At 35.3% G+C, this 15237-nt stretch overlaps 1 protein-coding gene across 1 annotated transcript; it reads right to left on the minus strand.

Moving 5' to 3' along the window:
* Positions 1–659: 659 nt before the first annotated feature.
* MCMDC2 (minichromosome maintenance domain containing 2) lies at positions 660–14965 on the minus strand. The gene is made up of 14 exons (XM_070942241.1): positions 14863–14965; positions 14638–14768; positions 14492–14551; positions 12605–12800; positions 10964–11086; positions 10540–10647; positions 7736–7864; positions 5281–5518; positions 4792–4997; positions 3454–3620; positions 2907–3083; positions 2623–2765; positions 1829–1938; positions 660–826 (listed from the first exon to the last, which is right to left on the minus strand). Exons 1-14 carry the CDS (start codon positions 14963–14965, stop codon positions 660–662), a joined length of 2058 nt encoding a protein of 685 aa, XP_070798342.1.
* Positions 14966–15237: the final 272 nt, after the last annotated feature.

The following is a 15237-nucleotide window of genomic DNA, read 5'->3' on the forward strand; positions in this document are numbered from 1 at the left end:
GAATTTGAATACAATTTCAGTAACAGAAAATTTGATGAGACAACTAAAACAAATGTATCTATTTTCCTATGCTTGTTATAACATTCAAAATAAGAAAAATCTAATAAGATATAGGGGAAAAAACTACTACTGTACAGCAAGAATAGAATGTTAGCTTTAGCTGAAATGCAAGACTTTTTTTTTAAAAAAAAGGTTAAATTTGAAACATTACAGCAGGGTTGTCAAACTCAAGGTCCAGGGGCCTGATCCAGCCCACGGGGTTCTTAGATCTGGCCTGTGGGGCCACCCTGGAAACAGTGAAGGACTGGCCTGCAGTGCCTCTGCCAGCGAAAACTGTGCTCGGGAAGGCCACACGCTGGCAGAGGTTTGCAGGAGGAGAGCCTGTTTTCTCTGGCAAAGCGCTTGGGCCACCACAGGTGCCCCCGACACGAGTGACGTTGAGCTGGCAATGCTCACCCTGGCCATGCCCACCCTGGCCCCCTGAAGTCAAACACAAAACTGATGCAGCTCTCAATGAAATTGAGTTTGACACCCCTGCATTACAGCATTAATTGAGTCATTACAGCATTAATGTATTCTATAACATAACTTGGAACGGCAAAGATAGGCTAGACGAATGAATTAATTTTCTTGAGAATTGGATTCAGTATTGTGTATTGTTAAATCTCACTGCTGAGAACATGTGTCACAGGCCCATATGTAGCAATGAATTGTTTCAGTTGTTGGTGGCACTCCGTCAAGTAAATATCCCTTTGATTCAGGGAGTTCTCAGAATTGAGTTCATATGGAAAAAGTGCATTAGGAGCCACACAAAATACAGACGCACCTGTATAAAGAAAATTAATCTTTAAATTAATTAATATTTTAAAATCACACGTTTATCTAGGAATTTGTTTTTGAGCATAAATTTGCAAAAGCAAATTATAAATTTGTTATTTGAAAAGTTGCTAGTTAAATATCCTTTTATATATGAAATATAATTGCAAGATTAGCCTTTTGGAAAAATGCCTGTCCATTTATCTTTAAAATTACCTATACCGTAATATCAATCTCTCTATGCAATAGATCAATTCAGACTGCTAATAAGCTATCTGATCTGCAACCTGTTGTTTGGAAGAGAGGATACCAAGAGAGAACAGTAATGATATCCCCTCTTGGTTTTGGATTATCCCCCAGGGAATGTTTTTCATCAGAAAAAAGGTTCCAAATCATGCCTTAAAGAAACCTTACTTAAAAAGCTGTAATATGGATTACATAGTACCTGGAAATGGAAATTTATTATTATAACCACGGAATAAAAGTTATCTTAATGCTTGATGATTCAAATTTTTGCATTTGCTCAATTTCCTATGTCATTAATTTGGAAAGTGATTACTTATATAACTATATTTAAGAATAATACAAACATTTATTTACTTTCTACCTCAAGAATAGGGGCTCAATAGCTATTCAGATGCTAAAGTATTACAGGTTTCATAAAGTTGAACCAGAAAGATTGTTAATAGTTCAGCGATAGCAGAACAGATTTAATTTTCCAAACCAACCCCCCCAAAGAACCCCACACATAACAAGCTGTGTTGAATCAATTCTGAAAATTGAAACATGCTACTAGAAGACAAATAGTAAAATATCTCCTACCATTACTTTTCAATAACATTATTTCAGCCAATTGATAAGAGGAAAGAGGATAGAAATCTCATGAGTAGCATTGTCTGCTATTTGGCATCTTCGGCCTCGTGTGTTCAACTATATGTGTGAAGTCTCCTGTTAAGTATCTTATGTGATCTTACTTGGATTTATGAGCAATTGCTTGGCTTAATTTTTTTACCATATTTTAAAGTAAGAGATGATTCAAATAATAACACTGCAATTAAAACATCTTGTTCGAGTACTTTTGTCCTTAGACTCAGCTTAGCATGCGCTTTAGACAGCGAAATCCTACAAACAAAAATAAAACTTTTAAATCCATTGTACATTTCAGATGACTAATTTTCTCATTGAAAATCTTGCTTTTATGACTCCAACATGTACATAATATACATGTATAGCCACTATTTCACACACACACACACACACACACACACACACACACACACACACACACAACCAATTGCTGAACAAATAAACTGATAAAAGGATTATATGTCTGTCTAGTGGCCTTTTATGGTAACTATTAGAAAACTGGATAGGAAAAATCCAGGGGTCTACTCTGATCACTAGCAGAACGTCTTGCAGTGAAATGACTCATTTGCTTTGACTTAAAAACCCGCTGAGCGGAATCTGAACAGTTACTAGGGATAAACAGCTAAATGCTATCTGAAAAGACATTGAATATGTGGATCAAAGTGGACAAATCTTTTTTGACCAGTGCATGGGACAGCACACTTGTACAAACTAGACAAACCTTTGATGTATGTTCTAAGCAACAGTGCTTTGATGTTTGGACTAATATCTGGATAGAGAAAGCATAAAGATTACTATGCAGTCTGAAGCACATTTATGGATACATGTTTGAATGAGATCAGGAGTTGCTAATTAGTGCATCTCTTAATTTCATCTATTAGTCCAATTTAAAGCCAAAATGGGCAGTATTTAATTAGCATGTGTCAATTTACAACTTACAAGATTTTTAGTGAAGTTGCTGAGAGATTAGGTCCGTTCATGAGCTGTGTTCTGACTCTTCGACTTGCTAGATAGTAGCCATGAATTAACTTTTCTGATTCGGGACATAATTCTACATGCAAATTCTTTGAAAAAGCAAGAAACTGAAATGACAGTATAAATTATGATTTATGAAAAAACACTAATATATTTAGTGTATATTTAATAATTAAATATTAATATTTTAATAAAATGTTTGTAATTAAAAAGTTTCTTTTTTGTTGTAATTTCTAATAACTACTTACTTCCTCATAATCTTGGGTTTGGAACTGTTGGGTGGTAGTATAAATCTCTTCTGAATCAATAGATTTTTTAAAAATGAAATTCGTAACAGGAAATGGAGACTGACAACATGATGCTTCATTGCAGTATATCAAAAGTCCAAATGCATCTATAAGAGTAGCTGAAATCAAGCTTAAATCCTAATTTTAAAAAGTAATTTAGAATAAACTCTTAATATTTTAAAAATATTTAAAAGTAGAGATTCTAAAAATGCAAGATTCAGTGTTTTTCACAAAGGAACATTCAGAATATTACTTGATGCACTTACTGCTATGGTAGTAATTTCTTGGATATTATTTATGCTGTTATACCATGATTTTTATTTAATTTGTTTATGGTATTTGAGTGATACCAGGTGTTATAGAATGATGAAAATATGTTTCTTGACTGGGAAAATTAACATGTTTTAGAAAATGCATGCTAACTTGGCATTTTATCTATAGTGCCTTTCTAAAAGGTATTACTGTTCCTAATCAATATTGTACAATATTGTTTTAAATATAGACTCACCAACTGGCCAATTACAGTATTATCCAGTTGTATATGCTTTTTTGAAGATGAATCCACATCAATAAATGACCAGAAACTTGTTTGAATTGGAAAAATAACTTGCTGATCGCTAGTTTCTCCATATTTCTTTCCTGGAATGAATTTAGTAATTGTCCTGCTCTCTAGTACTAGTCAAAACAGCAAGAAGAAAAATGCTACTCAAAATATGGTGATTTATATAACTTACTTTACTGTATGTGTTAAATCATTGCTTTTAAAGGAACTTGGATATTAATTGCATATTTCCCAATTTTAGAAATGTTCTTTCTATAATGCTTCTCTCTCAAAAGTATCATCCAAAAGGTTTACATGGATTGGATCCAGCCTCTCTTGATGAATAGAAGAATTCATTCTATTTACTAAACGAACAAGCATTGAATGGAGGGCTCCTGTTAAAGAAATCGGGTATTCCCATTCTGTTTCAGATAATTCAACAGATATTATGGGGATTATTTTGGTAATGAAAATAGCAATCTCTACAAGTGAAAATTATTTTAGCCCAGCTCTGCTGGAACTGCCAGAATCTAGAGAAAACAAGATTAGTTTAGGCTCACTTTTGAACTATTGTATGTGTAGTTTTATATGTATATTTATGTATCAGGCAATGAAGCTTGACATTTCTCTCTTACACCAATGTATTTCATTTTGCAATAATCTCATTAGGACAATACAAAAATCACAGTATGTATGTACCCTTCATGCAAGAAATCTCAAGGTCAATTCTTGATTTTAAAATAAAAATAAATAATGTGAAAGAACTCTGCCTCATAACCCTGGAGATCTTGTCAGCCAAACATGCAGTAGCAATTTTAAGTGCTATCATAATCCAACATGAAAACCCAGACACGGTCTCAAGTCTGAAATCTCACAAAAATCACCAAATCGTGAGATGTTTTGCATTTTTATATGGGGCATTGCCAGTATTGCTTCCAGGATACACATACATCCTAATATCTGAAGATGTCAGGTACCAGATTGAAAAATTGGTATAAAGCAGATTGCCATATTTTTAAGAGTGCTGCAAGGAGGCATTATTAGCTCTATGAAAGCTTATTTGTATGTCCATTGTAACTGTCAGCCAGAATATAGTGGAATGAACATACAGCATGATATTTCCAAGGAAATTTTACATATAACTTTGTAATAGAAAAATATTGATTGTACAGTACTAAAATTGACTGGTATAGAAATATCGCTAGTGATTAAAATAATTTCTCTAGGATTTCAAAGCTGCAAGGCAATCTAGCAGAAATATTTAAAGTTACCCTTGGTTTTACAAATACTTGCTAATTGCCGTACCTGCTTGTAGTTGTTCAAGTTTCTCTTTCTTATATGAAGTCAGCTCTCCAATAAAGCATATTCCATTTTTAGCCATTAAAGCACTACCAGCCTGAATAATAGCACTTCCGGTCCCATGTTTATCTTTTGATATAGTTGGAAAAACTTCACCAGATGGAAAGTGCCGAATGCCTCGAGGCACAAGACATATACTATAATTCATAATTCTAGATGATTGAAGAAAATAGATAATTCACTAATGAATTTGCAGTATTTCACCATGGCATGGCATTCACCATGGCATTGAATTTCAGTTGAATAAATCTATGCAGAAAAGGGAGTTATGCATAATTCAGATTACAGCAACATCTGTTACTGATGATACAATAAAACACAGGTTGCTGAATTAAATTGTGTGTGTGTGTGTGAGTGTGTGTGTGTGAGAGAGAGAGAGAGCACTTTCCTACTGGGGAAAACTAATAACATCACCATAAGAAAAAGAATAATTACCTCTCCAGTATAAGAGAATCATTTGTTATTACCAGAAGATCTAAGTAGTCTGCTGTTTTGTCATCTCCATCAATCGTCTGTACTAAGCTCAACATTATGGACAATTTCAGAATATTATAAATGCCAGATGGAAGAACATTTGAAGCAAAGCTATTAGCCAAAAGTGCTGTAAATTTCCAACACGAATTTGAAGTCAAAGAAAGCAGGTACTTAAATTTTTCACTGATGCAAGAAGGCCCTGATACAAAACAAAAATAAGATAGATACCTTAACATCTACAAGGATGAAATTCGGTGGTTGGTAAAGGTAAGATATAAGTGAAACTGCTGCTACCACTAGAACACAACTCTGGATTCAATTCATTGTAGGTACATCAGGAAACAATATAAACAAATAGCACTAAAGGAATATCAGGTTCCAGAATTCTAGTTCAAAGGGAGATAAATTCTCGAATTCTAGTAAGAAAACGAGTGGACCTGAAAGATTTCAATTTCAGGGAATACAAGATGAATATAGCTAAACTAACAAAATTAGAGCAGAAAAAGATTTAGGTATAATTGTCTTTGTTTTTGAAGATTGGGATACTATGATTCTGAAATTGAAATTCATGTTAATATCCCTTCCAGTACAAAACAAGAAGAGATTATTTATTTATTATTTATTATTATTTATTATTTAGTCATTTTTTATTCTTTCCAATCCAATGAAACTGAACACGATGGAGTCAAATTTTGTGTAGGGAAAAAGCTGACTAAAGGAAAACCCAAGTTTGAAAATAGATCAGACGTGGGGTGGGATATCTATGACAATTTGCCATGGCCAACTCACCATGGCACAACTTGTCACAGCCAACTTGCCACAACTCATTGCGGGACGAGTTACACTAATATCAAAGAAATGGTGCAATAGAATCATTAAAGAAAGGATGCAAAAGATGGGAGAAAATGAAATGTGAATGACAAAATTTAAAATATTTTTTCTTTATTTTAAATAATTATTTATTTATTATTTAAATTTTTATACTGCCCTTCTCCTGACAGACTCAGGGCGGTGCACAGCCACAATAAAACACATATATCCATAAAATTTAAAAACAGTTTAAAACATATTAAATAATTTGGCCCTTATATTAAAAAACTAAAACACCCATTAAAATTCATTATTTAAGCCAGCCCAGCCTGTTGAAACAGTAAAGTCTTAAGGGCACGGCGAAAGGTTCATAGGCCAGGGATCACATGTATCTCCGGGGCAATTCATTCCAGAGGGCAGGTGCCCCCACAGAGAAAGCTCTCCCCCTGGGGGTCGCCAGTTGACATTATTTGACCGACGGCACCCTGAGGAGTCCCTCTCTGGGACCGTATTGGCCGGTGGGAGGCTATCAGTGGCAGAAGGTGATCTTGTAAGTACCCAGGTCCTAAGCCATGGAGCGCTTTAAAGATGGTAACCAGCACCTTGAATCGCACCCGGAAGACCACCGGGAGCCAGTGCAGCTCACGCAGGAGAGGTGTTACAAGGGTGCGCCGTGTCGCTCCCATAATCACCTGTGTGGCCGCATTCTGGACCAGTTGGAGCCTCCGAGTGCTCTTCAAGGGGAGCCCCATATAGAGAGCATTACAGTAGTGCAGACGGGAAGTGACGAGGGCATGAGTGACCGTGCGCAAGGCGTCCTGGTCCAGAAATTAAATTGTTAAATTGTTCCATAGTGGTGAGTTCTCCCGTGTCAAGTTGTTGACGTGGTGAATTGGCTGCAGCAAGTTGGCTGTGGCAAGTTGGCCCATTCCGCTCTGGGTCTGCAGAGTAAAAAAAATCCCAGTGCATCTCTACTGGAAGGGCAGTTGAGCAATGTCTCAGAATGTTGCCAAGTGTTCTTATTCCATAGCCCCTCCTTCCTGCTGCCTACATGATTCAGTATGGATGGATTATGTGCCATGAAATCAATGTTGCTTTTAGCTGACCCAGAGGAGAGTTATTACTAAAGAGATGAAAAGAATTCTAGAAGCCATGCTTTGCATGCTTTCTCTACATTGTTATTCTTTCTCAGGAACTTTTGGCTCCTGAACTCACCAGGGATTACTCTTCCTGCCTCTCAGAGAGAGAATGAATGTGCTGAAAATTAAGACATTTTTTTCACAGCAAATATACTAAATAAAGCAGTGATTCTCAAATATTTTAGTTTTAGTACCCATCTTAAAAAAGTTAATAAACCCCAAATAGGTGGGTTATATGTAGCAGTATTTACTGTATTAGAAATTAAAACAGACATTTAAAAATATTTATATATTTGTCTTAAATTCCCCCTGAAAGAGATCCAGGGATCTTCAGAAGTCCCTAGATCACATTTTGAGAACTGCTGAAGAAGAAAATTGGAATGAAAAGAAAGAGACAGTTGCATTTCAGTTGTCTGTTATTGGAACAAGTATGTTTTATTGTCTATTTTCATGGCCTCTTGTCCTACCTGTAGAATTATAAGGATATATGCTGTTAGCTTCAAGACAAATTGTGGCTTGTAAGCAGCTTTGCATACAGACAGGAATTCCTATAACTTTATATTGATTTCCCATTTTCATTTCATTGGATAATTCATCTGGGAAAAATACAAATAGGCAGGTGAGGATTTTCTATTGGGCAGAATAATTCTATGGACTCATATTCATATCCTTTCAACAATGTAAAGATAAGAACCACTTTTTAAAATAATTTTTATATTATTTCCAAAGTTAAAATATAACTTCAACAGGAAAAAAAGGAAACAACTATCAAAGCAAAAATTGAGACAAAAAAGTGTGCAAAAAAAGCAACATACACATATATTGTTCCCCCTTAGTTGAATACTGATAGATATATTTAAAGAATAATAATACAAATATTACAAATCCATAATGTCTTGAGAAGAGTGGCAATGATGAGTTCAGGACAGGAATCTAGTGAGTTCTTTTTGACCATTTCTTGAATGCTCATCCTTCCATATAGTCATTAGGTACTGACCTATATAGCATTATGACTTGAGTAATTAAACACTAGACATGTGACTCATGATTCTTTTTATTTGTTTTGAATGAGAATAATGATATGGAATGCTAACAATTATTGTAATACTGGTAACATCTATGTTTTTTAAAAAATAGGACTGTCAATCTCCTGGTTTGTCACCAAGCACAGACTTCTACATTCAGTTTGGCTTGTGCTGCAGAATTCCTATAACTTGTGTATAATAATCCTATCAACTGGATTTTAATGTTTGCCCTAGGACAACTGATCTCCCATAGCTGATTTCTTCCATTGTTCTATAATCCTAATGCAACCCTCATACCTTTCCAACTGACAGATTCTGTTTGTGTGTCATTTAAACAACAATGTTGGTCTGCCAGCAGATAGTCCCAGTCCCCCACCTTCCAGAAAAATGTGGCTTACAGTAGTGATGGTATTCAGCCGGTTCTATCCGGTTCAGGCGAATTGGTAGCGGCCACTGCAGGAGGTTCCACCCACCTGCCCGGACATCATTACGTCCCATTTTTGATGCTCTGCGCATGTGCGGAGGTGGCACATGCGAGCAAAGCAAGCAAGCGCGCTTCCATTTGTGAACCGGTAGCGAAGGTAAGTGAATACCACCCCTGGCTTACAGGTGTATTCTGCAGAAGCTAATTATCCATTTTCTCTTGCACCCTATATGTTATTAGTCTCCTAGCCCTGCTCTGTTATATGTTACAAAAAGTAATTGGTGACCGGGATGGGAAAGAAAGCACAAGAGTACATCAGTTACTGTTCTGAGATTTTTCTTCAGGAACTCTGTAAGCAGAACACCATATTTTGGTATCATTGCTAAAGCACAGTAAAATTCAGTTGAGGGGCAGTACAATTTATGTTAACTTTTCTGCCAATTCAACAGCAGAAACAATACACAATAACAGCCATGAGAAAGTACTCTAAGTCAGGGTAATATCAATATCTCTAAACTTGGGGGCTTATACAAGCTAGGGTGGAGAGGAGAAGAAGCTTTTTGCTAAAGCTTTTAGCCTTCTTGAAATTAATAGGGGAAGACATTCTTAAAAGAGGTCCAAACAGATATGATTTAATCACAAATTCTGCCAAGAAAATTAAATTGTTTTTTCCCCCAGTTTTGTACCATATATACTTTTACTATGGTGACGTGACAGTTTAGAGTATATAAATAATAAATTCTTTTCACATTATTTTTTTTAAAAATGTTTGTGAATAAACTGCTTCTTAGATAAATAACACAATCACTGATCAGGAATTAAAGATTTTGTTCCTATTATTTAGCTTAGGGGAGATTGTATAATTAGATAAATATATAATTAAATAGGGGATTAAATTCTATTAAGAAAAATATATGCAACTGGATCATAAAAACAAGAAGTGGCAAGGAGAAACAGCTAAATTAAAGAATATTAAAATATGTTAGATTACCACAGAACAATTTTGTCATAAGAAATGGAAAAGAGAAGTCAAATCCCAGCAAGACAAGATACTGCTGCAGTAGTTAAAGTAGCTGTCTTTATTTAATTGAAGTCTTGGATTTTATTTTTATTACTTCCTCTTCATTAATGTCTTATACAAAAATTAAATCTAAAATAATCACATCATAACATTTATATTTTATTTCCAAGACAAATTCACTAAGAATGTCTTTTCCCCTTCTAATCAAATCCTTGTTGAATATTTTCAAAAGTAAAACATGTAATTATGCCTCACTTCTCATTCATACAATAATTTTAAAGTATATAATTATAATTGATGCAGGAAGTATCATTCCCAGGAATTTAACAAATAACATTGTTGAAAATATTGAAACCAAATGCTGAAAATAAGTTCCTGGATTTAAATTCAAATTTCTGACCTGTGAATTGTACCCTATCATGCAAATATGAAGAATTCTGGAAAACAGTAAGGATAATCTAAAAGTCTTTTCTGAAAGGGAACAATGCTATAGTCTTTCCATTGTAACAGCAGAATTTCATAGGGATGTGTCAGTTCATCCAAGGATGGAGTTGACTGGGTGGGAAGTGTAGGAGCTGGGAAATTCTTAAGAGCATAAGTATAGCACAGATGGATAGAGAAAAAGCAGATAATCTTTGGGTGTTTAGACTGGATGCATTATAAATGGATTTGCTTGTAAAATATTTGGAAATATAATGTTCCTGTTATGTATATATGTATCTTCTACTGGCTATTTTGGGAAGACTTTGCCCTGAAAAACAACGCAAATGCTTAAAGCCAACAAAGAAACATATGTCTTACCTCTTAGAAACACTGTAAATGATTGAAATCTGAAATGTGTTTTACTTCCAGAAAATCCCTGAAACACACTCACTGCTTTAGAGTCAATCATTTCAACCATTTGTTTATCTTAAAAACAAACAAACAAACAAACAAATAAATAAATAACACACAAATACACAATTTTTGTTTCAGATAAATCTATTTGCTGAACTGGTCCTAAAACAAATTTAATGGATGATTTATTTTTTTAAAAGATTCCACTTGTATCTATTTTACTGATGTATGCACACTTCGCCATTCATGTACTTTTCTAAACCTAGTTCAGAACTGTGTGTTCTCCTTTTTTTCTATGTTGTCCAGTAGCCATCCCCCTTATATACCAGTAGTATGGAGCCCTTTAAATTGTATCATGTTGAATTAATAACAGCTATTTAGTTTTTACCACCAAGTACTCGATATTTCTTGTCTTCTTTCAGTGGTGACATACATAAGCTGCATACAAAATCATTTCTTAGTGTTGCAGATTCTGTAGCTCCAGCAGTATGTACTCTTATATACTGAAACCCTAGAATCATACAAAAGATTGATTTAGTTTTCTAAAAATTCAGAAGCAGATATTTTTCATTGTATTTTTATCAGAAAACTGCTCAAAATCTATGCACTTTAACAGGATATTTCCATATCATGCTGAAAACATGACATCCTTTTATAGCCCTTGCTCTTCGGCAAGATGACAAGGTAGAGAGCTTGTCGAAATGTTGCCAAACCTTTAAAGTGTTGGTTAGGATTTTAGCCAGAGTTTTAAAAGTCCTTACAAAGTGTTTTGTTGGGATTTTGGAGGATTTTGAGCTGAGATCTTAGCCAGGATTTTAAGCATTTTAACTAACAGACTTTTAAATGACGCTGGAAGACACCCGAGATTTTAACTTTTTACATACACACAAAATTAGAAAGCATTTTTTCAACTTTCAAAAATAAGTTCGTTTCAGAAGAGAGTTGTAACTCCACAATTATTTATTGAACCCTACTGTTCTGTCCCCAACCCCACGCACACACACCAACATACGTTCAGGAGTTAAAGACCAAACCAGCCGGCAAAATCCTTTTCCTTACGATAACGGAACTTGGCAACAACCTAGTGGCTGCCTGCCAAGAGTTTATTATTTACAAAGAGGAGAGATAACTTCTCCCCACTTCTGATACATCAAAGGAAAGCAGCTCAATAATTACAATCAAGTCCAGAGATAATCCAGTCTTAAAGCAAAAGTCCGGCAATGCAGAATGGCGTGGAAGCTTTCAGATTTGTTCGTCACAAGGTTTGACTGGCCACCACGCTTTCTTTTATATCCTGTGGGGTGTGGTCCAGTGACTCAGCCTAATCTCAGGCACGCCCTTTCTTCTGTTGCACACGCTTATCTCTGCGACGCTGGCGTGGGTCCAGCCAAGACTTATTACTCTCATCACTGTCCATCTGTGGCTGCGTGGACATGCTTGGCCCTGGCCCTATCTCTTGCCCTTCGGCGGACACCGAAGGCATTGCCAGAGAGGAGGGTCCTGGAGAGGGAGGCCTTGCCAACTCCTCCCCTTCACTCTCGGAGTCCTCTCCTGACAATGACACAGGCTCCGGTAACGGAGCCACAACACCTACACTGTGGGTCAATGCAGTAGAAATACAGATGTCAATGTGCAAAGCTTTCAAGTTGCCATGAGCAGGACGCAGGAAACTTGACAACAGGCATGTTTCGATGTCATACTTAAACATATTTCCCAAATTTCATGTAGCTTTTTAAAACATCTTGGTTCTGATTCTTTGATATAAGAAATCATTCTGAATTTGTTAAAATTTGTAACAGCTCAACTTATTTGGAATCTATTCTACATAAGGGGAATCGTGTAAGGATGAATATTGAAGAAAATAATTAGTTTCTGCTTCCTCTTGCTTTCTAGTATATGCTGTAGGAAAATAATCTTGACTAACATATGAATCCACATGAGAAATGAAATATAGTATCCAAAACAAAATTATAAACTATAAAGTTGGGCTTCAAAATGAAAGAATTTAAGTTCAAGCTTACTAGCATACCTTCAGAAAATTGACATGTCTCTTCAGAACAAATAAATTTTGCTCCCTGTGTATACTTCGTTATGATACTCATTGCAATCACTATTCCCTCTGCCACATAAAACCTCTGAGTATTATAATCAAATGGAAATTTGCAAAGACTGAGAAGGTAACAGGGTAAGGAAGGTAAATGTGTTAGTTTCAGGACTATGTTCATCTAAAAGAGAATTAAAAAATGATTGAACTGATTACAAATAGGACAGACATTTAAATATTGTCATTATTAAAAATGTTATAATATTATTATATACCGTATTTTTCAGACTATAAGACACATCCCCCCCAAAAAGTGGGTGGAAATATCTGTGCATCTTATAGAGCGAATATTGCAGCGGGGGGAGGGGTTTATTAGGGGGCTAATTGGTGCAGTGCCAATTAGCTGTTCTAGGTGTCAGGGATTGCCACCGCCCATTCGCTGTGATCAGCGGTGAATGTGCGGCGGCAACCCTGCCACCTAGAACAGCTGATCAGTGGTATTCCGGGAGGCAAATCCAATCGCCATTCAGCTGCTTCGCAGCAAAGGCTCCAGCATTTCCTGACAGCGGTGGCAGCTTAGCTCAGTTGACTGATGGTGGGCGCAACGGAGTGGAGCCCTGATGAGCCATGTGCTGGGGCTGTGATAACGTGCTGAAGCTGACCATGCTGTTTTCTGTTTGCTGCAAGGACGCCAGCCAGATGAATACCGGATGGACGCTGGGAGGCAGATTTTTTTTTTCTTGTTTTTCTCCTCTAAAACTAAAGTGTGTCTTATAGTCTGGAGCGTCATATAGTCTAAAACATACAGTAAATAAGTTCCAGGAATAAAACAGGGGTAAGTAATGCTTTTTGAACGAAGAGACACATTTAGGTTCTGTGGTTTGTCAATGCTAATTAATTAAAACAATGATGTGGCCAAATTGACATCAAAATGGGGAAAAATAGTAAAATAACTGCATTACTCCGGCCATGGCCAATTAGACATGCCCAAGAAGTTTACAAAGTGGCATGAATTCTGAGCAGATGACACTATATAGTATAAAGTCTGTTTCCCCCAAAATTAATCAGAAACACAGACACAGAAAAATTACACCATATAACACAAAAGACATTTAACAGGACATTTGCAAATAGGAAAAAGGGTGTATTTTAAAATATTAACTGATCAAACCATTCTATTTCCAAAGTTTAACTGAATATAAAGTTCACCCACAAGCTTAAATGTCAAACTTTCCTGTATATTTTTATATGGCAACTTTTTTTAATGCAAGCACAATTTTTTCAGTAAAACAAGATGAGTCCCGTGTCATCTACTACAGTATCCCATCTAGTTAACTATTTTAGTTGACTTACATTATATAAATAAAGGTTCTTTAAAATGTAGGTTATTTGTATAAACTTTAAAACTTCTGCAGATCAGTTTAGTGCCACATTTTTTGGTAATTTTATTTCTGAGATATATACAAATACATGCGCAGGCAAAATATCCAGTTACGTACAGTGTTTCTGTATTGATCATAGATTGGGAACAAGTCTGCGACTGATGATACATAGAAAGCTACTTTTGCTATTAATGTTAAAAGTTACTACACAACAAGAACTGTCTGTGTGATTGAAAGTTTGTCGGCATGTAGATGAATTCTGTTTTTTCCTGTTTATCTAGTTACCATATATAAATTTATAATAAATGCATTTTTCCCTAAGAATTATATTTCAAAAAAAATATTACACTAAGGAGAAAAAATAAATAGGAGGGTAGAAAGATAGGTAATTAAAACAAATCTTTGTCATATGCTAGCATAATGTAATTAAAATATAAATTATTGCCACTATTTTAGAAAAAATAGGACTGAAATAATGGTGAATACTCACCTGAGCTTCAGTCTCTATTTGTTGTATTAATGACAATGTTTTAACTGCAGTAAAACATACCTGTAATTCAAAATTCAAAATTTATGAGAAAATGATGGCTCAGAATACTCATAGAATATTTGATCAAAATGTGAAAGATTCCTTACTGACTGAAAAATCTGAGTACCCTTCACAGGTTGATGCAAAATATAATTTCCAAGGGTAGCATCCAACTCAGTAATATCAGATGGGTTTACCAATATAAGAAACCGGAAAACAGCACAAGCTTGGCTAGATTCTGTAAGGCCAGATATGAAAAAATGTTAAAACTTCCTGCTTACTGTTTTAAGCTAAATAATTTTGATTACTTAATAATAGTTTTAGGTAAATACCATTACAATATAATTTGCAGTCATTAACAAATTTCTGAAGGCCACCACTCCTGTCAAGATAAATTAAAGCAGCTTCTTTCATTTTCAGAAGATCCAACTTCATTTACTCCAATCTTGTTTCTCTACCCAATCCTTAGATTACAAATGTATGTTGCTGTGAAGAATAAAAAAATATAATTGTGGGATAATGATATTTGTCAAGTGTGCCTGAATACAGGTAGTCCTCAACTTATGACCACAATTAAGATCAGAATTTCCATTGCTAAGCAAGGTGGTTCTTAAGTGAATCGCACCCAAATTTTAATCATGTGACAATGGGGATGCTGCAATGGTTGTAAGTGTGAGGACTGGTTGTAAGTCATTTTTTTTTCAGTG

Source organism: Pituophis catenifer, unplaced genomic scaffold, assembly GCF_029215685.1.
Source record: "Pituophis catenifer annectens isolate HBS135680 unplaced genomic scaffold, rPitCat1.0.hap2 SCAF_3, whole genome shotgun sequence".
In the NCBI taxonomy this organism is placed as follows: Eukaryota; Metazoa; Chordata; class Lepidosauria; order Squamata; family Colubridae; genus Pituophis; species Pituophis catenifer.

Bases quoted from the DNA above. Each gene is read 5' to 3' on its own strand.
- MCMDC2 (XM_070942241.1), bottom strand. From the start codon at position 14,965: ATGAAGTTGGATCTTCTGAAAATGAAAGAAGCTGCTTTAATTTATCTT. The intron at 14,552-14,637 runs GTAAGGAATCTT...TTTGAATTACAG, and splicing joins GTACTCAGATTTTTCAGTCA to GTATGTTTTACTGCAGTTAA. The intron at 1,939-2,622 runs GTAAGTTGTAAA...TTTTGTTTGTAG, and splicing joins GCAACTTCACTAAAAATCTT to GATTTCGCTGTCTAAAGCGC.